The 25,740-nt window shown below is 43.4% G+C and overlaps 1 protein-coding gene across 2 annotated transcripts in view; it reads right to left on the bottom strand.

Annotated features, from left to right (window-relative positions):
• HTR7 (5-hydroxytryptamine receptor 7) overlaps positions 1-23,841 on the bottom strand; it is a 102,059-nt gene extending 78,218 nt beyond the window's left edge. For both annotated transcript variants that reach the window (XM_066240227.1, XM_066240228.1), the window contains exon 1: positions 23,021-23,841. In XM_066240227.1, the coding sequence (XP_066096324.1) occupies positions 23,021-23,559 (539 nt within the window). In that variant the 5' untranslated portion in view covers positions 23,560-23,841. The remainder of the gene's footprint in view (positions 1-23,020) is intronic.
• Between the last annotated feature and the right edge of the window lie 1,899 nt (positions 23,842-25,740).

Below are 25,740 nucleotides of genomic sequence, written 5' to 3' on the forward strand. Positions count from 1 at the left end.
TGTTAATAAAGAACTATCACCTTTGTTACCCAGAAAGGAAGCCAGAGTGTAGATTCCTGCAGTACCCAGAATACTATCTAGTATGAAATTGCAAGGCAATCTATTAATCAAAATAAAAATCTTTTTTTCAAAGACATTTGAGAATGTCAGAGACTTTTTCAAACCAAACATACAGAATATACATTTCCTGAAAAATTCTGAAATGTTCAGGTAGCTGAACCAGATTGATTATGGATGGATTAGAATATGTCATTTAAGTCTTCCCATGTTAAACCACAAAATATTAACAGCTCCCTTTAGGTGGATGGTTCCATCTGATATTCCCAATGAAAGAACCATTTCAAAGGAAGAAAGCTGCCCAGCTACATCTCTTTGAATGAGTAGAGAATACTAGAACACCCAGAAATACAGGACGTTTAGGACTTTGAATCTGAATAGAGGCCATGATGAAAATGAGACTACAAACCATATAAATAGGCAAAAATAAAACGCTCCAAATAGACACACTAGAGATGTCCCCCCAACAAACCCACAGCTGCTCAGCCCCTAGAGATGGTATCCTGTACTTCAACACACAACATCAGAAGAGTGAGCACGTAGGTAGGTCTGACCTAGGAGCCATCATTTTGTAGGAGTCTTTAACAAGAATTCTTCCAGCAAGGAAGTTAAAAAACAGACCACAGATTACCTGGGTTTTTATTGATGGAAGTCTTTAAACAATCCAACTGTTTGCAGACAGAAGCTAAATGACTCATAAACTCCTTCAAGAAAGGGCATATCACACAGCGATTGACTGCAAAGCAATTTGTATAACCTAACTTTCTAAATATCCAAAATTTTCTGATATAGGAATAAAGTAATTTGTGCTCAATAGGCTATCTCTTGAAGACAAAACTATGCCTTTATTAACCCTTTGTATCCCCACAGTACTTACATATCTAGTAGAAAATGAAGAATTTGCTTATTAAATAAATCTCACCCCCACCATCTCCTCTAGCTGTTCATACATGCAATGCAACCTCTCTCTCCCTTGCTCCTCCACCCCCTCACTTCCTCTCTCTCTCCATTCATTTCTGTCTCTCTCTCTCACACACACACACATACACACAGCCTCTCTGTTAGGGCACAATGCTCAGATCCTCTCTTAAACACATGACAGAGTGGATCTGATATCCCATAACAACCTCACCTTAACCCTAACCCAAAAGTAACAAATGGACCAGAGTGGGGGATGCCCTGGATTAAAACCGGAGGTCAGTCCTAGGAAGAAAAATTGCAAGAAGTTTTAAAATTTTAGGATAGTCTGGGATTCCAGTATTACTTCCATCAGACAATAACATCAAATCAAGGACCTATCTAAAGAGTGATAAAAAAAAAAAAAATTTACCAGCCAAGGAGGTAGAAAAGTGTGCTGGGGAGTAGAAAGGCTCAGGCAGTAAAAGGACTTGAGAAGACCCTGAACAGAAAAATGTCAAGGAACTAGAAGAACAGTTTCCAGAATATGGGGGTGGCAGGGGAGGGAGATAGATAATTGGTATGTAGGTAGGTAGGTAGGTAGGTAGGTAGATAGGTAGGTAGATAATTAAGTTGAACAAATCTTGAGCAGAAGTCACAAAATCCTGCACGTCAAATCTAGCCCTTGACTGCTTTTATATAACTCCCCAGCTAGGAATGAATTTTATATTTTAAAATAGTTCAAAAAAAAAAAAATAGGCCCTGGCCGGTTGGCTCAGCGGTAGAGCATCGGCCTGGCGTGCGGGGGACCCGGGTTCGATTCCCGGCCAGGGCACATAGGAAAAGCGCCCATTTGCTTCTCCACCCCCCCCTTCCTCTCTGTCTCTCTCTTCCCCTCCCGCAGCCAAGGCTCCATTGGAGCAAAGATGGCCTGGACGCTGGGGATGGTTCCTTGGCCTCTGCCACAGGCGCTAGAGTGGCTCTGGTCGAGGCAGAGCGACGGCCCAGAGGGGCAGAGCATCGCCCCCTGGTGGGCAAAGCATCGCCCCCCGGTGGGCGTGCCAGGTGGATCCCGGTGGGGCGCATGCGGGAGTCTGTCTGTCTCTCCCCATTTCCAGCTTCAGAAAAATACAAAAAAAAAAATAGTTCAAAAAAATAAAAACAATAAATTATAATAACTTGAAAATTATGTGAAATCCAAATTTCAGTATTCACAAATAAAGTTTTATTAGACACAACGGTGCCCATACATTCACATTGTCTAGCCTGCTTTCATTATGCAATAGCAGAGTGGAGTAGTTGCAACAGATACCATATAGATCACACAAGCCTAAAATATACACAATCTAGTCCTTAAAAAAAAAATGTTTGCCAACCCCAAATCTAGTGAAATATGCAAAGTCAGATTGTACAATCCTTTAGTTCAATCAAAAGTGAAGGATCTCATCCTAAAAGCAGAGGAATTCATTAATCCATTAAAGGGTATGAAACAGGAGGCCCATAAACCACTAATGTGCAAACCCGTCTACACATCAGATTAACCTAGGGAGCTTCCAAAACACTGAGGCCTGAGTCCCACCACCAGCTGCATTAGTTGGCTTGCATTAAGGCCTGGATATGGGCCACACCTTTGAAGATCCCTAGATAATTCTAATATGCAGGTAAGTTTGAGAACCATGAATAAAATCATATTTGCATTTTTAAAAGATTCGCTTAACTCAGTGGTTCTTCCTCTGGCTACACATTAGAATTACCTAGGGAATACTTTCAACTATACTAAGGCTCAGGCCCTCCCAGACAAATTAAATCAGGATCTTTAAAGGTAGGCTCCAAGCATTAGAATTTTTTTTAATTGCCCAGGTGGTTGTAATGTGCAGCTAGGATTACATACTGTGTATTAAAGTGGGGTAAGGGAAGATACAGGAAGACCCCTGGGAACCTACTCTGAATGGTCCAAACAAAAGATGACAGGGGCTGAGCTGCTGGTTCTGGGAAGAAAGAAAGTGGAGAGACAATCAGCAGGACTTGGTGACGGGCTGGAGAGAATGAGGGGCTGATAGGAAGTTTCAAAGATATTATTCAAACAGTTCACAAAGCAACTGTATAGAGACTGATGTCATTTACTGGGATGGGAACCTTGGAAGAGGAACAAGTTTGAGAGGTAAGTGCATTAGTTCTGTTTTGACATACTGGTTTCTTTTATTGATTTTAATTTATTGTGTTTACAGGGAGCTGTTAATAGATTCAAGTGTCCCAACGAATACATCCCCCCATCCCTGTGTTCCCTTCAACATCCCCCTTGCCCCCCTCTCCACAACGCCCTCCCCCCCTTCCCTCCAGGATTTGCTTTGATGCTCTCTATAACGCTGTGTTACGTACTGTATATATAATTTCAACAATCTCTTTACCTTCTCTGATACCATCCTCTCATCCCCTTTCCCTCTGTCCACTTTCCCTCTGGTCCATTTGATCCCAATGCTGCCTCTATTCGATTCCTCAGTTCACACTGTTCATTGAATTCCTCAAATGAGTGAGGTCATATGGTATTTTTCTTTCTCTGCCTGGCTTATTTCACTCAACATAATTGTTTAAAGGTCCATCCATGTTGTCACAGAAGGTAGGATTTCCTTCTTTTTCATGGCTCCATAGAATTCCATTGTGTATATGTAACACTGCTTTTTAATCCACTCGTCCACTGACAGACACATAGATTGTTTCCAGATCTTGGCTAATGTAAACAATGCTGCAATAAACATGAAGGTGAATATCTTCTTTTGAATCAATGATTTGGTACTCTTAGGTATTATTCCTAAAAGTGGGATAGCTGGGTCAAAAGGCAGTTCCATTTTTAATTTTTTGAGGAATCTCCATACTGTTTTCCACAGTGGCTGCACCAGTCTGCATTCCCACCAGCAATGCAGGAGGGTTCCCTTTTCTCCACACCCTTGTCAGCACTTATTATGTGTTGTTTTGTGAATGAGTGCCATTCTGATTGGTGTGAGGTGATATCTCATTGTGGTGTTCGTTTGCATTTCTCTAATGATTAGTGATGTTGAACATTTTTTCATCTGCCTATTGGCCATCTGTATGTCCTCTTTGGAGAAGTGTTTATTCATTTATTTTGCCCATTTTTTGATTCAATTGTTTATCTTCCTGGTGTTGAGTTTTACAAGTTCTTTATAAATTTTGGTTATTAATCCTTTATGACACGTATTGTCAAATATATTCTCCCATTGTATGGTTTGTCTTTTAATTTTGTTCATATTGTCTTTAGCTGTGCAAAAGCTTTTTAGTTTGATATAGTCCCATTTGTTCATCCTGTCTTTAATTTCACTTGCCCGTGGAGATAAATCAACAAATATATCACTGCAAGAGATGTCGGACAGTTTACTGTCTATGTTTTCTTCTAAGATGCTTATGGTTTCACGACTTACATTTAAGTCTTTTATCCATTTTGAGTTTATTTCGGTGAATGGTGTAAGTTGGTGGTCTAGTTTCATTTTTTTGCAGGCAGCTGTCCAATTTTCCCAACACCATTTGTTAAAGAAGCTGTCTTTGGCCCTGGCCGGTTGGCTCAGTGGTAGAGCGTCGGCCTGGCGTGCGGGGGACCCGGGTTCGATTCCCAGCCAGGGCACATAGGAGAAGCGCCCATATGCTTCTCCACCCCTCCCCCTCTCCTTCCTCTCTGTCTCTCTCTTCCCCTCCCGCAGCCAAGGCTCCACTGGAGCAAGGATGGCCCAGGCGCTGGGGATGGCTCCTTGGCCTCTGCCCCAGGCGCTGTAGTGGCTCTGGTCACGGCAGAGCGACGTCCTGGAGGGGCAGAGCATCGCCCCCTGGTGGGCAGAGCGTCGCCCCTGGTGGGCGTGCCGGTGGATCCCTGTTGGGCGCATGCGGGAGTCTCTCTGACTGTCTCTCCCCGTTTCTAGCTTCAGAAAAATAAAAATAAAATAAAAAAAGAAGCTGTCTTTACTCTGTTGTATGCTCTTACCTCCTTCGTCAAATATCAATTGTCCATAAAGGTGTGGGTTTATTTCTGGGTTCTCTGTTCTGTTCCATTGATCTATATGCCTGTTCTTATGCCAGTACCAAGCTGTTTTGAGTACAATGGCCTTGTGGTATAACTTGATATCAGGAAGTGTAATACCACCCACTTTACTTTATTCTTCTTTTTCAAGATTGCTGAGGCTATTCGTGTTCTTTTTTGGTTCCATATAAATTTTTGGCATATTTGTTCTATATCTTTGAAGTATGTCATTGGTATTTTAATAGAAATTGCATTGAATTTATAAATTGTTTTGGGTGGGGGGGGCAACAAGATGGCAATAGAGTAGGCGGACGTACCAACTTCCACCTCCCGGAACCAAAGTGGAATGCAATTTAATTTTAAGAACCATCATCTGGAAAAACCAACTGTGGACTAAACTAAGAGGACTCCTTAACCAAGAAACAATGAGGAAGCCACGGTGAGACTGGTAGGAAAAGTGGAAACGTGGAGAGGGCTGCCCAGCTCTCGGGAGCGAACGGCAGCCTGGAGAGACTCGTGTGGCGGGAAGTGAGTTTAGCAGAGAGGGAGGGTCATGGGCCCCAGGAACAAAGTCCAAGACTAGAGCCCCAGAGCCTAGAAGAAGTATATGGACACTATTTAGCTGCGAAACAAGTCAGGATAATAGTTGTGAGAAAGAGACAGATTTTTCAGAACCAGGATTCTTCTTAAAGGGACCATGCATAAAATCTCTTATACAACCATTCACCCAGGGCTCCGGGTGATGGGGAGAGATGAGAGGACTGGAGTAGCAGGAAGAGAGTGAAATCTAGGAGGCACAGGGAGAAATACTTTGAGGGACAGCCACCCTAACCCATGGGCTGAGTCACCCCCCAAATCTAAAGTGAATACTTCCCCTGGAACCAGCAATAACAGAAAATGGAAGCAAAACACCAGCCAAACAAGCTCTTCAGTGGCACTCAGAGCAGAGTTGCTTAGAAGGAGGGAGTCTTTAGGAATACAGTATTGAGTGCTAGGGTCTGAACTGCATTGCCCCACCCACACTGTTGAGGGCTTGCCAGAGGGTGGGTGGTGATAGGATGGGGAAGCACAGTCCCGTGGGCAGGGGTGGATGCCAGGCAGGCCACTACTGAGTCCTGGCGTGAGCTCAGTCCTGCCCGCCCCTGCAGGGGCAGAGGGGACGCATGAAAGTGGTTCCACCGGGCAGCAGGGCCTGGCAAGGAAACATGGTCCCAACTGCAATCCCACCTACAGGGCAAAGGTGAAGGCCGGGGAACTGCAGAGACCTACAGATGAGCGCGGGCACACAGCCCGACCCAGCCAGCAGAGCTGGGGCTTGCAGCCCCACGCACAAGCACAGATCTGCCCGCAGGGGTGAGGCAAAAGCCTGAAAACAGGCAGAGACCCACTGCTCAGCATAGGTGCACAGCCCTGCCCAAGCTACCAAGGTTTGTAGCCCCAGGCGCAATGCACAGCTCCACCCATGGGAGCAGGGCAAAGGCGGAAGCCAGCCTAGGCTTATAGACCCAGGCACGTGAACACAGCCCCTCCCATGGAGGAGGGGCAAAAACCACAGTGACAGCTGCAGCAGGTAAGCGCCGACAATGACCATACCCGAATGCCCCAGACAGCAGCAGAGGGGGGGGCCTACAAACAGACCACACCTAGGGAACACAGAGGCCACACCAATTGGATTCCAGAGCCCACATCCTTCTTATACACAGAACAAATGGGAAGGCAGAGAAACGCAACCCAAATAAATCAAGAGAAATACCCTTAAAAGGTCTTGAATGAGTCAGCTATAACCAAATTACAGGATGCAGAGTTTAACATAATGATTGTTAGGATGCTCAAAGATCATAGAACCACAATAGATGCACATAACAAACACCTAAATAAAGAGATAGCAAGTATAAAAAAAGGACATTGAAGTAATAAAAAAGAATCAGTCAGAAATGACAAATACAATATAACAAATGAAGACAACGATGGAAGAAATTAAAAACAGGATGGATGAAGCTGAGCATCGAATCAATGAGTTAGAGAACAAGATAAACAAAGGCATGGAAGCAGAGCAACAAAAAGAAAAGAGACTCAAAAAGTCTGAGGAAACTCTAAGAGAGCTCTGTGACAACAAGAAGAGAAATAACATCTGCATCATAGGGGTACCTGAAGAAGAACAGAAAGAACAAGGGATACAGACTTTGTTCAAGCAAATCATAGCTGAAAATTTCCCTAAATTGATGCAGGAAAAAGTCACACAAGTTCAAGAAGCACAGAGAATTCCATTAAAGAAAAACCCAAAGAAATCTACACCAAGACACATCATAATTAAAATACCAAAGCTAAGAGATAAAGAGAAAATATCAAAAGCCGCTAGAGAACTAAAGGCTATCACCTACAAAGGAGCCCCTATAAGGATGACATCTGACTTCACAAAAAGAAACACTTGAGGCCAGAAAGGAATGGCAAGAAATATTCAAAGTAATGCAGAACAAGAACCTACAACGAAGACTTCTTTATCAAGCTAGGCTATCATTTAAAATTGAAGGAGAAATAAAAAGCTTCCCAGAAAAAAAAAAACCTCAAGAAATTAATTACAACCAAACCAATGCTGCAAGAAATATTAAGGGGTCTGTTGTAAACAGATCAAAGGGGGAAAAGAATATAGCAAAAGAGGAATACAGCTTTAAAGAATAAAATGGCAACAAACAGCTATATATCAATAATAACCTTAAATGTTAAATGGATTAAATAATCCAATCAAAAGACATGCCTTCTTCCTGATTTTAAGGGGATTGCTTTTAATTTTTGCCCATTAAGTATGATGTTGGCTGTGGATTTGTCATAGATGGCCTTTATCATGTTGAGATATGTTCCCTCTATTCCCACTTTGCTGAGAGTTTTGATCATAAATGGGTGCTGGATTTTATCAAATGCTTTTTCTACATTTATTGATATTATCATGTAATTTTCCTCCTTCCTTTTGTTTATATGATAAATCACATTGATTTGCAAATATTGTACCAGCCTTGTCTCCCCAGAATAAATCCCACTTGGTCATGATGTATGGTTTTTTTTCAGGTATTGCAGGATTCGGTTTGCTAATATCTTGTTAAGAATTTTAGCATCTAAATTCATCGGGGATACTGGCCTATAATTTTCTTTTTTTGTGTTTCCTGGTTTTGGAATGAGAATTATGCTTACCTCAAAAAAGGAGCTAGGAAGTCTTCCTCCTCTTGAAATTTTGAAATAGCTTGAGAAGGATAGGAGTTAGTTCTTCTTTGACTATTTGGTAGAATTCACCTGTAAAGCCATCTGGCCCAGGGCTTTTGTTTGTTGGGACTTCTTTGATAACTGTTTAGATCTCATTTCTTGTAATCAGTATGGTTAGGTTTCTGATTTTTCCAGATTGATTTTTGAAAGATTATAAGTTTCAAGAAATTTGTCCATTTCACCTAGGTTGTCTAATTTTGGGGCATACAGTTCTTCATAGTATTTTCTTACAATTCTTTGTATTTCTGTTGTGTCAGTTGTTACTTCTCCACTCTCATTTCTAATTTTATTGAGTCCTCTTTCTTTTCTTCTTGGTGAGTCTGGTTTAAGGTTCATCAATCTTGTTTACCTTTTCAAAAAACCAGCTCTTGGTATCATTGATCCTCTGTATTGTTTTTTTAGCCTCTATGTCATTTATTTCCACTGTGATCTTTATTGTTTCCTTCCTTCTACTACCTCTAGGCATTACTTGCTGTTTTTTTCTAGTTCTTTTAGATGCTGGGTTAAGTTCTTTATTTGAGCTTTTTCTGGCTTCTTAAGGTATGCCTGTAATGCTATGAACTTCCCTCTCAGGACTGCTTTTGCTGTGTCCCGTACGTTTTGAGTTGTATGCTTGTTTTAATTTGTTTCAAGGAAATTTTTTATTTCTTCTTTGATCTCATTGTTAACCCATTCGTTATTTAATAACATGCTATTTAGTTTCCAAGTGTTTGAGTATTTTTCAGTTTTTCTGTTGTGGTTGGTTTTTAATTTCATGCCATTGTGATCAGAGAAAATGCTTGATATGATTTCAATCTTCTTAAATATGTTGAGACCGCTTTTGTGCCCTAACATGTGGTCTATCCTAGAGAATGTACCATTAGCCCTTGAAAAGAATGTATATTCTTCTGCATTAGGGTGAAAGGTTCTGAAGATATCTATTAAATCGAGTTGATGTAGTGTGTCCTTTAAGTCTGCTGTTTCTTTGTTAATTTTTTTTCTTGAGGATCTATGTAGTGATGTTAGTGGAATATTGAAATCCCCTACTATTATAGTATTGCTGTTGATCTCGCCCTTTATATCCATCAAAGTCGCTTTATATATTTAGGTGCTCCTATATTAGGTGCATTGATATTTATAATGGTTATATCTTCTTGTTGGATTGATCCCTTTATCATTATGTAGTGACCTTCTTTATCTCTTACTATAGCCTTTGTTTTACATTTCATTTTGTCTGATATAAGTATTATTACCCCATCTTTTATTTCATTTCCATTTGCATGAAATAATTTTTTCTATCCCTTTAGTTTCAGTATATGCATATCTTTTGTTTCTCTGGTATAAAGCATATGTACAGGTCCTGTTTTCTTATCCACACAGCTACCTTATGTCTTTTGATTGGAGCATTTAATCCATTTACATTTGTTATTATTAATATGCAGTTGTTTATTGCATTTTATTATTTAATCTACATTCCTCTCTTATTAGATTTATTTTCCCTTTGTTCTGTTTACAACAGTCCCCTAAACATTTCTTGCAGCATTGGTTTGGTTGTAATGAATTCCTTAAGTTTTGGTTTTTGTTGTTTGTCTGTTTGTTTTTTGTCTGGCAGGCTTTTTATTTCTCCTTCAATTTTAAATGATAGCCTGGCTGGATAAAGAAGTCTTGGTTGTAGGCTCTTGTTTTGCATTATTTTAAATATTTCTTGCCATTTCTTTCTGGCCTCAAGTGTTTCTGTTGAAAAGTCAAATGTCATCCTTATGGGGGCTCTTTTGTAGGTGATTGACTTTTTTTCTCTTGCAGCTTTTAGTATTCTTTGTTTATCTCTTAGCTTTAGTATTTTAATTATGATGTGTCTTGGTGTAAGCCTCTTTAGGTTCCTCTTTAATGGGATTCTCTGTGCTTCTTGAAATTTTGTGACTTTTTCCCTTATCAATTTAGTGAAGTGTTCAGCTATGATTTCTTCAATCAGGTTCTCTATCCCTTGTTCTTTCTCTTCTCCTTTAGGAACCCCTATTATGCAGATGTTGTTTCTCTTCATGTTGTCACAGAGCTCTGTTACTGTTTCCTCAGACTTTTTGGTCCTCTTTTGTTTTTGCTGTTCTGCTTCCATGCTTTCACTTATCTGTCCTCTAAATCGTTGATTCTATCCTCTGCTTCATCCAGCCTGCTTTTAATTCCTTCTAGTGTAGTCTTCATTTCTGATATTGTGTTTGTCAATTCTTTCTGATTCTTTTTTATGATTTCAGGGTCCTTTTTGATGCTTCCTATCTCTTTGTTTAGGTGCTTATTATGTACATCTATTAAGATCCTTGAGCATCCTACAATTATTATTCTAAATTCTACATCCAATATCTTGGTTATTTCCATCTCATTCAGTTCTTTTTCTATGGATTTCTCTTGTTGATTCATTTGAATTGCATTTTTCTGTCTCCTCATTTTGTCTCTGTATAGACTGATTCTTTGGATGTGTTGTTTGTGTAGCTACCTGAGTGTAAGGTTGGTGTTGTTTGCCTCCAGCATTAAGTTGTGTTGTTTCTAGATCTTCTTGGATTGGCCTCAGCTGTTGTTTGTAATCCACTGTGGGCTACTTGTCTGCTGCTACTGGTCTTTTTCCTATTTGTGTCTTCATTTTCTATGCCTTGGCTGGGTCGGGTGCAAGGAGTCTTTCCTTAAGATACCACTCTAACTAGGGTTGTTAGGTCCTGAGTTGATGCTTTCTGTATCTGGCCTCTGGATGTACCAGCCCTGGACCTCTCTGGCCAGAACTCGGTGAAGAGCAGTGGGGGTCACTGCTTATGACTGGCACTTAGCAACCTTCTTGGAGCTACAGGCGATCCAGAATTTGTGACTGCCTCTTCTGGGCCCTGTTGCTATTGTAAATATCAGCTGCACTCCTAGGCTGACTTTTATCTACTCTTGTTCAGTGTGTATGGCCTCTCTATTCCTGAGGTGTGGTCTTTCTGCTGGCCCCCCGCTGCCCTCGCCTCCTCAGGCACTCGGGCACCAGCACTGCCAAGCGCATGGGTTTGCGGACCGCAGCTCGGGCTGCCCCTCAGGCGTGGGGGACTCCTCACCTCACTGGGCTCTGGGCCCCATGGGCACACAGGATACCTCTCCCAGCTTCACCTTTTGCTGTCGTATTATGTGCCACTGGGCTCTGCCCCTGTGGGCATGCAGGCTGCCCATCTGGGCTCAGCCCCTGTGGGCACATGGAAAGCCTCTCTGGGTTCTACCCCTTGCCACGTGCAGGCTGCTGGGCTCTGCCCTCCACCACCGCCGCACTGGCTGCCTCGCTGGGCTCCACCAGCCACTGCCACGCAGACCAAGTGCCGTGGCCACCGTCACAGCTGGGCCCTCCTGCCCTTTGGAGGGTACTCAGCAGTTTGGGGGGGGTGTGGCCCAGACCTCAGCACTCAAAACCTGTGTCCCTGATGCTCCCCCTGCTTCTAAGCATCTCTGCACTGACTGGAGCAGGAGAGCCTCTGGTGAGCAGGGTAATTGCTTCCCTTTGCTGGCTTGGTTTTCCCAGGATAAATGGTCACTTTAGGTTTGGGGAGTGACCCCAGTGGGGGTCAGGGTGGCTGTCCCCCACAGTCTCTCCCTGTGCCACCAAAACTACACTCTCTTCTCACTACCCCAGTGCTCTCGGTGCTCCCCACTCCCAGAGCCCGGGTTAAGTGGCTGTGAATGAGATTTTTTGCGGGTCCCTTTAAGACACAGCCTGCGTCTGAGAGTTCTCCCTCCCTCTCGCAAACAGTAACCCGGGTCTTCTTTCACTAAATACTGTCTGTATGCCTCCTCTAGTCTCTGGGGCTCCAGTCTGGAGTTCCGGTCCTGTGGCTGAGGACCCACAGCTCTCCGGACAACCCACCCCACCATAAGAGACCCTCCAGGCCACCTCTCACTCCTGGGAGCAGGGCAGCCCTTTCCACGTCTCTGCCCTTCCTACCAGCTCAGTGTAGTTTCTTCGGTGATACTTGGCTATAGATTCCTCTTAGTTTAAGTCCAAAGTTGGTTTTTTCAAGATGATTGTTCCTAAGTTGTAATCCACTTTGGTTCTGGGAGGTGGGAGTTGTAACGTCCGCCTACTCCATCACCACTTTCCCTCTTGTTTTGACAAATTGTTAAAAAAAAAAAAAAAAAAAGAGTGCCTATGATAAAGTTAGTCAGATGAAGGCTAAGACGGAGGCTGGAGTCAAATTATAAAGGGTCTCAATATCTTGTTAGGTTCAGGTCCAGGACCCCTTCGCAATAGTCTCAACTATCCAAGTTGAAGTTTAGGTGGCCCGGGACCAGGGCAGTTCCCATGACTCTCCACCTGAGCAATCCTGATTGATATCTTACCTTCAACAGACCCTGAGGCATCCTGACAGTCATTCCTCATCACTTATCTGAACATTCTTACTTAGTCAGCACCACCCTCCCGCCTCCACTGTTTAACTGACAGATAACAGAAGTTGTCCCCCTGCAATGAAAAATACACTGAAAATCAGTCCTATATAGGATGAGGCTTTTCATCCTCTCACTGCTGATGCCACTAGGGTCTCAGCCCATCTGTTCACAGATGCATAAACTTTCTATAAAATTCACAAGGCCTTGCATGTCCCTCCTTTGGTGACTTAACGCTAACTCTCTTCTCCGAACATAGCAGGCAATGGCTACAAAGATGTAGGGGGACACACACGGGCTTTTGATTCAGATGTTCTTCCAGTCACATACAATGTATATACTCCCTCATCTATAGAATGGGATTGAAAATACCCATACTCTGTCTTGTCTACCTTTGGCCAGCAAGATGCTCAATGATAGACACTCAATAAACAGCCTTACCAGGGTGTTGGGAAGAGTACAGGAGATCTCATGTGTAAAGTCTTTAGGGATTTAAATAGAAAAAAAGGGGGGGGGCCTCAAATAGTATAGTTGTTATTCCTAAAGGGTTCCCCAGGGAGAATGACACGACTCCCTCATGATGATGTTTTAGGAAGTGTACGTGGACATCAATGGGAAAGACGAGCAAGTGGGGTAAGAAACTGGCCCTGAAATCCAGCAGCTGGTATTGAGTTCGGCTGCATGTGATAGATAACATAATGGTATATGCTCATCAGTTAGTAAGAAGTTAGGTTCCGGCAGTCCCTGTGGTGTCCACAATCCCCAGGAACCAGGCTTTGCTTCCAGCGCCCTGGTCCTCCTTCCCAAATGTGTCCCTGGTTGTCCATCCTGACCACGGTGACAGCTACAGCTCTAGTCACCATCCTCACATGCCAGGCAACAAGATGGAAGAAAAGACAAAAAAGAAGATCAATTGTCTTGAGAAATCAATTTCCAAGAAGCCAAAACACAACACTTCCTCTAACATCTCCTGGGCCAAAATGTATTATTAGCACAGCCACACGTAGCTGTAGGGGAGGCTCAGAGATGTAGTCTTTATTCTGGGCAGCCTTATTCCTGGGTAAAAACAGGGATTCCTATGACTAAGGACAAAGGGGAGAGTGAGGACTGGAATAGGCAACCAAGCAGCATCTGCCACCAGGGTCAAGTCTTACAAACTTGGGCTTTTCCTGTGCTATTACTCTCACCTGGAATGGTTTCCTGCTCCTATATGTAAGTTCACTCACAGACTGATCCATTCTTGGCATCTGCTAGTCCCCTTACCTGGAAACTATCTTGTCTTTTTCACCACCTGTCTCATTCAATATTTCTTTCAAGAACCTAAGTCGCCCTGGCCGGTTGGCTCAGCGGTAGAGCATCGGCCTAGCGTGTGGAGGACCCGGGTTCGATTCCCGGCCAGGGCACACAGGAGAAGCGTCCATTTGCTTCTCCACCCCTCTGCCACGCCTTCCTCTCTGTCTCTCTCTTCCCCTCCCGCAGCCAAGGCTCCATTGGAGCAAAGATGGCCCGGGCGCTGGGGATGGCTCTGTGGCCTCTGCCTCAGGCGCTAGAGTGGCTCTGGTTGCAACATGGCAACGCCCAGGATGGGCAGAGCATCGCCCCCTGGTGGGCAGAGCGTCGCCCCTGGTGGGCGTGCCGGGTGGATCCTGGTCGGGCGCATGCGGGAGTCTGTCTGACTGTCTCTCCCTGTTTCCAGCTTCAGAAAAATGCAAAAAAAAAAAACAAAAAACCAAAAAAAAAAAAAAAAAAGAACCTAAGTCAAGGGTATCTCCTTCCTTGCGGCACATATCTAAACTTACACTATTTTCCTGAAATATACACACATATACATAAATACATGCCACTAACATAGGCTTTGAACACAAGTCCTACCCATATAAATTGTGTCCTTGGATAAGTCACTTACTGCTCCAGTTCTTCCTACATTAAGTGAGGATAATGCCCATCTTACAGATTGTAGAAAGGATCAGAGGAGATTTCTATACATGGAGAGTGTTAATAATAAAGCACTAAACATCTATTAGCTTCTAGCATTTTGACCCCGAGGTGTTACTTCTTGTTAATTAACATAAAAACTGAAGTAGTCTATGAGAAATATTACCTCCCCAAAGGACAAGAGCGGAAGACCAGTTTCTTCTCCTTCTTCTCACAATCCCATCACAAAGCTAGAAAAGAATTCTTTCAACTCCTAAAGTATATCTATAAGCTGAAAATTAATTTTCAAGATGAGCAAGGATGACTGCCTTCAAAGCAAAAGGCGACCCAGAGAAGCCAGAATGTACCCTGCACTGCTGATCATAGCAGAATTAAAGCCAACAGCAGAACTCGGATCATCGAAGCAAATGAGTCATAGTACCTGGCGAGGAAGCAAGGCTTCGGCCAGACACCAGTCAGAACTACAGATTACAGTTCTTGCAAATAAGCCAGATGAGTTCCTGTAACCGTGAAGAACCCAAAGATGACCCCTGTCATCACACATGAAACTAAAAACTAATGGCTGCTGATCGCATTAAAACAGTAACTGCCTCTGCTTAGATTAATCATACATCTGATGTACATTCAAAGAGATCTCACAGGATGTCATTCAAATAAATATTTCTGTCCCTTTTATTACAAAACACAATACATATGCAGGAAAGCGCCTAAAATATACATGATTAGTTCAGTAGTAATTTAAAAAGTTAACACTCGTGTAACTACCACTACAGTCAAGAGCGAAAACATCACACCAACTCAGAAGCAGGCCTCTCTGATCATAATCCTCTCCTTTCAATCTAGAAGTAATCACTACCCTCATTCTCATTATATATATTTACTTCCTTTTCTTTATATTTTCAGTTATGTCTCTAAACAATGTGGTTTGTCGGTTTCAAATTTTTCCATGAATAGAAGCACATTATGTGTTCTTTTGTACTCTGCTTCTTCTGTTCAGCATTATGCTTGTGACCTGAAAATATTAATAGGTGAAATGACAAGATGTCTGAAGTTTGATTTAAATACTGCAAAGATGGAGGAGTTATAAAGTATAGTGTGTCCGTAAAGTCATGGTGCACTTTTGACCGGTCACAGGAAAGCAAAAAAAGACAATAGAAATGTGAAATCAGCACCGAATAAAAGGAAAACTCTCCCAGTTTCATACCTATTCAGTGCAGTTCGATGTGGGCTCACACACAGATTTTTTAGGGCTCCTTAGGTAGCTATCCGTATAGCCTCTACAGACTCGTCACTGACTGATGGCCTACCAGAACGGGGTTTCTCCACCAAACTGCCGGTTTCCTTCAACTGCTTATCCCACCGAGTAATGTTATTCCTATGTGGTGGCGCTTCGTTATAAACGCGCTAATGTTCACGTTGCACTTTGGTCATGGATTCGAATTTGGCGAGCCACAGAACACACTGAACTTTCCTCTGTACCATCCACGTCTCGACTGGCATGGCCGTGGGCTGCTCCGCTGTATACACGGTGTTACGGCATCATCTGCGCATGCGCACATGCTGCTACATCATCTTACAGAAACTGGGAGGGTTTTCCTTTTATTCGGTGCAGATTTCACATTTCTATCATCTTTTGTTGTTTTCCTGTGACCAGTCAAAAGTGCACCATGACTTTACGGACACACTGTATTTAAAATATTTCAAACACACATCCACTTCTAGCATTGATGGGGTTGCTTGATGCCTCAGACCAATGCTTCTGATGAAAACAACTAGAACAGCTAGAAAAAGCACAAATACACACAGACACACACCTGCTTAAGGGCATGATATCATTGTTGAGATAACCAGTTGAGAGGACAAACTCCTGGAAAAGAGAGAGCCACAGAGGGGTAAGCCAAAATTCTGTAGCCACTCTTTCCCTTGGGATTTTTTCCAAAACTAGTTGAGGAGTTAAGAGGCAGAAGATCCAGGCAGAGAGCCTCAGTAGAGTTGCTGTTAGGAGGCAAAAATACCAGAAGTAATTTTGGTAGTCTCTGGAGGATAGAAAGACAAAAATTGAAGACCTGAGTGGCCAAAATCCCAGAAAGAAGCAGAAATCTAAGCCCAACACTGGGCTGGTCTTCCCCTAAACACATTTGCTGAATTCCAAAGCTGTATAGGACAGGAGGCTAAGAAGGGAAGGAGAAAGCTCCTAGAAAGCTTTCAGTGGGAATTTTGACAGTCTCACGGTGCTGAGCAGAGAAAATTAGAACTCCGAACTAACCAGGTGGAGAAGTTATCAGGAAGACCCAAGCTCTTAGCTAAAACCCCAAGAAGGCTATACCCTACAAAGAGATATCAGCCAGTGGCAGACAGAGCTTCATCAAAACTAAAACATAGCCTATAGTCAATTCAGTCCCTAACTGGATTAAAATAATCAGTCCCCCAATATGCCTACCAGCAGCTATTTTCTCCGGAGGAAAACAACATTATCTATAACATCTTAAATTTTTCATACCAAAATGTTGAGTATACAAACAAAATTTACTAGGTACGCCATGACAGAGACCCAACACCCAGAGGGGGGAAAATAAAATAGATCACACGCTAAGAAGCCACAAGTGATTCAGATACTGCAGTGAATTGAGAAAAGAGTTTAACTATAATTAATTTACCCCAAAATATGGTAACAAGATGCAGAAATTATATTAAAAGGCATAGAATTTTACCAAATAATTAGAATCAATAAAAAGGATCAAATGAAATCTCTAGGACTGTGAAATTAAGAACTCAATAGTAAGACTAAAAAACAGATCAGACATAGTGGAAGAAATGATTATCAAACTGGAAGCCAGTCAAAAAATTTTCAAAACTGAAGCACAGAGAAAAATGTAAAACAGAAAATAAACAGAAGAGTGTAAGAGATGTGTATTCAATTTTTTTAAAAAGTTTAAATTACGTAAATTTGAAGACAGAGAAGAAAGAATGGAACAGTAAATGTATTTAAAGAGCTAACAGCAAATCTCATAATGCACAAATATGAAAATTACTAAAAACCCCTGCAGGGCTGATAGCAAAACCACAACAAATGACACAAAAATCAATAATGCCAGACGTAGGGACATCACAGAAAATCGGATAAAAACTAAAGACAGCAAATCCTAAAAGCAGCCAGAGGAAAAAAGACACATTCTCTTCAAAAGAGTAATAATATTTATTAATGGCTAATTTTTCAACAGAAATGATGGAAGCCTAAAAACAGCGGAATACCATTTTAAAGTGCTGAAAACTCCGCAACTACAGAATTGCATCCCAGAGAAAGTATCATTCAAAAACGATGGTAAAATTAAGACATTTTCAGACAAGTAAAACCTGAGATTTGTAACCAGCACTCACTTTTTTAAAATGCTAATGAAAGTCTAATTATGCAGGAAGAAGTAATCTCAGATGAAAGCATAGTAATGTAGGGAAAAAAATCAAGAGCAAAAAAAGGTAAATATGTGAGTGAATAAGAATGAACAGTCTGGGGGCGGGGGTGGGAGGTTGGGTAGGGGAGGCGGAGGAGGGTGAAGGGGGATAAATGGGTGGGAGGTTGGGTAGGGGAGGCGGAGGAGGGCGAAGGGGGATAAATGGGTGGGAGGCTGGGTAGGGGAGGTGGAGGAGGGCGAAGGGGGATAAATGGGTGGGAGGCTGGGTAGGGGAGGTGGAGGAGGGCGAAGGGGGATAAATGGGTGGGAGGCTGGGTAGGGGAGGTGGAGGAGGGCGAAGGGGGATAAATGGGTGGGAGGTTGGGTAGGGGAGGTGGAGGAGGGCGAAGGGGGATAAATGGGTGGGAGGTTGGGTAGGGGAGGTGGAGGAGGGCGAAGGGGGATAAATGGGTGGGAGGTTGGGTAGGGGAGGGGGAGGAGGGCGATAGGGGATAAATGGGTGGGAGGTTGGGTAGGGGAGGTGGAGGAGGGCGAAGGGGGATAAATGGGTGGGAGGTTGGGTAGGGGAGGTGGAGGAGGGTAAAGGGGGATAAATGGTGATTGACAGAGACTTGACTTGGGGTGGTAAACACACAATACAGTATACAGATGATGTATTGAGAATTGTGCACCTGAAACCTGTATAATTTGTTAGCAATGTCACCCCAATAAATTCAATAAAAAGGGGAAAAGTACATGCCACTGAAAACAAAAAACAATGAATGCTGATTTTTTAAAATAACAATAAAAATAACACCTAATAGGTTTTTTAAATATGCAGATTAAAATGCATGACAAGAATAACACAAATGGTATGAGGGGGCAAATAGAATTAAAATGCAATAAAGTAACTTATTATCCAGGATTTTATTTACCCAAAAGAAGTGAAAACATGTCCACAAATAAATGTTTATAGACTATTAGTAATATCTCAAAACTTGTTTGTCTACAGGTAAATTGATAAACAAATTAAATGGAATACTACAAAGGAAAAAAAAGAATAAAATATTGACGGAGTAAAACCTATATATAAATGAATCACACAGACATTATAGTGAGCAAAAGAAACCAGATTTAAGAGTACATAATATACAATTACATTTATATAAGGTTCTGACCAAGCAGAACTAATTTATGATGCTAAAAATCAGGACAATGGTTATCTTGGGGATTATTAGAAACTGCAAAGGGGAAAAAGAAAAGGACTTCTGGGAGGTAGGTAATGCTCAATTTCTTGATCTGGTTGAAGGTTATATCAGTGTATTTCAAAAAAAAAGTTTTAAAATATATTTTAGACACACAGAAAGTTATACTAAGAATAGCAAGACTGCCTGACCAGGAGGTGGCACAGTGGATAGAGCGTCGGACTGGGATGCAGAGGACCCAGGTTCAAGACCCCGAGGTCGCCAGCTTGAGCACGGGCTCATCTGGTTTGAGCAAAAAGCTCACCAGATTGGACCCAAGGTCGCTGGCTCAAGCAAGGAGTTACTCAGTCTGAAGGCCCCTAGTCAAGGCACATATGAGAAAGAAATCAATGAACTAAGGTCTCGCAACGAAAAACTAATGATTGATGCTTCTCATCTCTCTCCGTTCCTGTCTGTCTGTCTCTGTCTAGCCCTCTCTCTGACTCTCTCTCTCTCTAAAAAAGAAAGAAAGAATAGCAAGACTATATAAACCTCCAAGATTAAGAAATGAAACACTACCAATATAGTTGATACACATGCTACTACCTAACTAAACCTCCACCTTCTCCACCAGAGATAAACTAGTTTCCCAAATTTGATATTCACTATTCCTCTGCACTCTTTTGTACTTCTACTCTTACATAAACTCATCTAAACAATATATAGAACTGTTTTTGTGCCTGACCTGTGGTGGCGCAGTGGATAAAGCGTTGACCTGGAAATGCTGAGGTTGCCGGTTCGAAACCCTGGGCTTGCCTGGTCAAGGCACATATGGGAGTTGATGCTTCCAGCTCCTCCACCCTTCTCTCTTTCTGTCTCTCTCTCCTTCTCTGTCTGTCTCTCTCTCTCTTCTCTCGGAAAATGAATAAATAAAATAAAAAAATAAATAAAAAAAATAAAAAAAAAAGAACTGTTTTTGTATGTTTCTAAACTGTACATAAAAGATAATTTGATTTCTATTTTTAAAAGAGCACCCTAAAAGGGTACTGGTGAACTGTAGACCTGTTGAGTGTCCACCTTACCTAGCTGAGGGTTAGGAAATAAAGACAGGGTGTGGGTACAACTCAACTGTGAAGCAGACCAGTAACCGGAGGGAGAGGTGAGGCCAAAGAAGGAGTTCTTTAAAATAGACGATCACGCTTGACTTATTTGAGAGGAAACAATGAAGACAAAGAGGAAATGAGGAATCGAAGAAGGAACAAAGCCCTCGAGAAGGTGACAGGAGATGGGATGAGAGGTGCATGTGGTTTGGTCTTTGCTGGGAGACAATGTCTTCTTGCGTTTTAACTATTAATAGAAGGAAACAAAAAGGGTACAGACGCAGCAAAGGTTGTCTGTTCGGTGGAAGGATAAGGAAGTTCCCATCCAATGGTTACTACTTTTTCAATGATCGTGAGTCATTACCTGTAAAGGGCAGATATGGGAGTGTTGAAACCTGTCAAGAATAATAGAATGAAATTGCATTGCGAAAGGCTGGAAAAGCATCCCGATATGGTGGTGAGTGGTTAAGAAAAATCAAAGGTTCTATTAACCAAAGGTTAAATGCCCAAAAGAATACCAAACTCTCAAAATATAGTATGAACTCAAAAGCAGGAATATTATCGTTCATCTTTGATTATTCTGCACAAAGCACAGAATAATCGATACTAGGTACTCAGGAGGGAATAAATGAATGAAGATTAAGTTTTTCTCATAGTTTCTTAGCACATTTTAATACCATCGGTCATATTCTACAATAGAACTGAAGAAAAGTCTTGTCACAAATAATTCAACATACATGTCAAATGCATTTTTCTTTTTTTCTTTTTTACTTCTATGTGTTCTCGGAAGAAAAGCAATCTGTGCCTCCTAATGTTATCAATTCTTCACATTATATAAAGAAATGGCATGTTCATCTCCTAAAACAATTTATAAGCAGAAATCATCAATGGCACCAGTTCTAATGGGAGATGAAGAGACAGAATCTATCTACAATTTGTGACATTATAACAATATAGCTGATGAACTAATTAGAAGCTCTTGACAAGAAGGATTAACTTCTCCTCTGTATTTAAGATATTCCTGCTTCTGGTAAGTCACATACTCACACTCAGTGAAGAAAACCTTTAGCTCATGTACAGGAATTTCAGGGTGATCCCAGCCAAACCTAAATATGCCCAGAAGAACAGAGGCACTAGATGTCCCAGGAGACAAGTCAGCACACTGTGTTATTTATCACTTACCAATTATGAAATGGAAAAAAAAAGATTAAAAATGCATTACTTACAGCATAAATTGTTATTAGTTTTACTACACTAAGCTCCAAAAGGACTCCATTCGTGCAAGAAGCACTGTTTTGGTTGGCTGAGCAATCGGATTTTTGTGCTTTTTCAATTCAAGTTTATGCTTACTGTGTATACAGAATGCGCTCTACTAGTTCGTGTTGCCACAACCAGACTGTAAATGCATATGTTTTTAACATTCTTAACTACATTCAGAACTTCAGCTGTCAAGTTGGGAGCTAATGTTCTCATATATGCATTTCATGTTCTACTATTAAAAATAATTCCTTGTTTGCTGTCAGAAGCTCCTAACTTGATATATAAAAAAGACAGGATCTATTTTTTTAAAATAATCTAGCCCTTTAACTAAATGCAGCTACAATGTATTTTTTTTTTTAATATCCGCTTTCCTATCATTCTCTTTATTCAGTTATTATAAACCCTGGCCAAGCAGTAAAATAGCAGAACACATTAAATATCAACAAACCACAAATAGCAGTGTTTACAGGAAGGAAAAGGAGGAATATCTCAGTTTCGTGCTAGACCATCCTTGAAGGCACTGTCATTTTAAGTATGTAAGCGTCAATTATTTCTCCCACACATTTAAAGGCTCTGTAGATCTCCAAAGAAAATAACCATTTCTCTGTATCATTAAATACAACAGAATACTAGTCCTGCACTGGTTTTAAAATACCAGCAGCATTCTGAGTGTAAATATTAAGGTTTAATATTTCAGTTTCAAGAGAAGCAGAGAGTTGCTCTATGACCAAAAAGCATTGGAGCCATACTTCAAGTCAGCAACTGCACAATATTTCTAGGGCCAAAGACTAGCCCCTGTAATTCTAGAAGCTGAAGAAACCCCAATCTGAAACCCAAGGCAAGAGTTTTTCCCCCCAGCATCCTTAACAGATGGTCAGACTGTGTCCTCTGTTTCAGTGGAGGAGTTCTCAAGAGAAAATTCCCAAGGGATATAATGAAAGACTGAAACAACCATTCAGACAGGGAGTACGGCTCCAGTCAGTAAGCCCACAGAATGCAAACAGCGTTGCCAAACACAGAAACCAGACTTCCAAAAGAATGAGACTCAGAATCAGCAGGGGTGCAACGTTAAGACATGTAGACCCCCACTTCTGGGACCATCCGAGGTCTTCATGGGCCTGAGGACTAGCTCCTACAATCAGGGAAGCAAGTGACTTTTCTCCCATTGATTTCTTCAAGTAAGAATTGGACTCTAAATTTCGAGTTCACAGCAAGGGTCTGTCAAGTTCAAAAAGGATCAAATTTCCTCCTCCTGAAAACCAAGACTAGGGACCCCCTGTTGAAACTAATAATGCTTCAAATACTCTAAACTTTGGTCTTAAAAATCCTCATTTAGAGTAAACCAGAACATTCCGGGCTCTTCTTTTAAAGGTGAATATAGGCTTTGCTGTAACTGAAGTTAGTTGGTATAGGGCTGATGTGTGGGGGTTGATGTTTTAAGCGCAGCCCTTCTTCCCGCCGTGAAGTCTGGCTTCCCCTCCCAGGAAAGGCGAGCGCGCAGAGCTGAATTACCAGCAAGCACCCGGGACCGGGCGGCCCAACCCTTACCTGTCGATGCTGATCACGCACAGGGTCATGATTGAAGCCGTGCAGCACATGACGTCCATGGCGATGAAAATGTTGCAGAAGAAGTGGCCAAAGATCCACTTGCCCCCGATAAGGTCTGTGACGCTGACAAAGGGCATGACCGCCACGGCCACCGAGAGGTCGGCCAGCGCCAGGGACACTATCAGGTAGTTGGAAGGCTGGCGAAGCTTCTTAACGAAACACACCGAAATCACCACCAGGCAGTTGCCGGCGATCGTCAGCAGCGTGATGAGCGTCAGGATGGAGCCGATCACAACTTTCTCGACTCTGCCGTAGTTGATCTGCTCCCCGCAGCCGGAGACATTGTCCGGGGCCGCATCCCAGGTGGGCACAGGACTGGAGGTCACCTCAGGGACTCCACGCAGCAGGTGCGGCGCCCAGGACCCAGCGAGCGGGCCGGCGCCGTCGGGGCTCAGGTCCGGCAGCCCCACCTCGGGCAGGAGGACCGAGCGCAGGTGCCCGTAGAGGTCCGGGCGGCCGCTGCTGTTAACGTCCATCATCGCGCCGCTGTGCGCCGCTGCCCATGGAGCCGGCGCCCCCGCCACGCACTCCGGCCGCCGGCCCAGGGGCTTCACCTCGCCGGTTCCGCTCCGCCCGGCCCAGCCATGGGGCCCGCGCCGGCCGCTGGGGGGCGCCCGGCTGGGCTTCGCGGCTCCGCACGTCCCGGGCCCCGGCCCCTAGGAACCACGCTGGAGCGCGGCCGCGCGGGGCTCCCTGCGGGAGGCGCTTCGGGCACCCGACGGACGCCGAGGGCGTGCGGGCTCCCCGCGAGCTGCCCGGGGCCGCCGGTCCGCACCGCAGCCGCAGCCCCAGCCGCCGCGCGGCTCGGCGGAGAGCGCCGCGCAGGCAGCGGCACAAGTTGCGGAATGCGCCCCGCCCCTCGCGCCCGCCGCCGCCGCCGCTCCCCTGCGGCAGCCGCGCCGCGTCCCCGCCGCTTCCGCCGCCTCGCCACTGTCCTCGCGCCTCAGCCCCCGGCGGTGCTTCCCGCGCTGGGCAGGGGCCGCCGCCCACCCGCGCCTCGGCACGGGGCGGGGGGCGGCGCGTCTCTCAGGACCCCGAGGCCCGCTCCCGGGGCTTTCTCCCGGCGGGGGGCTCAGGCCCCCTGCGGTGCACCCGCGCCTCCTCTCAGTAGTAAACGAGCCTTCGGTGAGGTTGGGCTGGAGACCGCGGGCGTTCCGACTCATGGCAAGATCAAGAACACGGAGAGGAATTCTTTCCCTTAATTCAAGAAAAAAAGCCTTTTGGAACGTTACCCCACGCAACAAATAGATACTTCCGTTTCCTATTTCGACCTATTATGCGAGAAAGCGAAGATGGAAAAGGAGAGGGGCCAGAATGGGGTAGGGAGCGGAACCTCAGAAAATGAAGAGAAAAGTAAAAGGGGAGAGGGAAAGATGCCTTTTTAGGACCTGGCACCAGGAAAGAGCTGGGGAGCAGGGGGCTTAAACCCATTCCTGCTAACCCGCCAGGCGTCTAGAAACAGGCCTCCTAGCTGGGAAATCAGACCTGCTGCTTTTATATTCAGACTTCAACGCCTAGTTCTGTAGAAAGGAGAGTTAAATTTTCTCAGGGCTTTCTGGAAATTTTGCACATAAATGAAGAAATGACCGGCAATAATATTCTGCAGAAGAAGCCTGGAGGTGTATGTTGACTTCATGCCTATTGCCTAAAACCCCTTTGGTATTTAAACCCTGTCAGAGTGGCTGATTTTTATTATTTGTGAGATTTACTTCATTTTGTTTAAAGGTTTCATTGGCAGCCAGCAGTGATTTCTTTTAGTTTAAGACTCTAAGAATAATTTTCTAGTTAGGTCCTAGTAAATTATAAAGAGAAAGAGAAAGAATAGAAACCCTGAAATGTATTGATCTGAATGGTGAATAATACTCTCATTCTTCAAGGTGGGTATGAGCCCTATTTTTTCAGATAAGAAAACACAGTTGCTATTGCCATCAATGGTAAGTAACGATAGGTTTCAAACCCAGGATTTTATCATTACTGTGTCCATATTTTTACCTCTAAACATTCAAAACTAATTTTTTTAAGTCGGATAAACAATCCCCAAATGGTTGACCAATGTTCCCAGCTCTCTCATTAATTATTATGAAAATGTCAGGCACTCGACTCTACCTGGTATAAGCAGATCAGTACATTGAGTCAGAGGAAGAGTAGAAGATAATATGTAAGCCACAAAGCAATGCTATTTTATAGTTAAGAAGATGAATGAGGAAAGTTCCTCAACCTTACTTAGGTTAAAATTAAACACAATTTTAGACAAAAGAAAACTAGTTAGTAGCCAGAAACCATTTAAAAAACCATTTGTTGACTCATCAATACAGCTAGGGAAATCGAGAATGGCAGATGTTTAACGACTTATCCAACATTATACATGACTGCATTGAAATGTCTCCGTTTGGGTTTTTTTTTTTTTTTTTCTGAAGTTGGAAACAGGGAGGCAGTCAGACTCCCGCATGCGCCCGACCGGGATCCACCCGGCATGCCCACCAGGGGGCGATGCTCTGCCCATCTGGGGTGTCGCTCTGCCGCAATCAGAGCCATTCTAGCGCCTGAGGCGGAGGCCACAGAGCCATCCTCAGCACCCGGGCAAACTTTGCTCCAATGGAGCCTTGGCTGGAGGAGAGGAAGAGAGAGACAGAGAGGAAGGAGAGGGGCAGGGGTGTAGA

This window comes from Saccopteryx bilineata, chromosome 7 (assembly GCF_036850765.1).
Source record: "Saccopteryx bilineata isolate mSacBil1 chromosome 7, mSacBil1_pri_phased_curated, whole genome shotgun sequence".
Taxonomy (NCBI): domain Eukaryota; kingdom Metazoa; phylum Chordata; class Mammalia; order Chiroptera; family Emballonuridae; genus Saccopteryx; species Saccopteryx bilineata.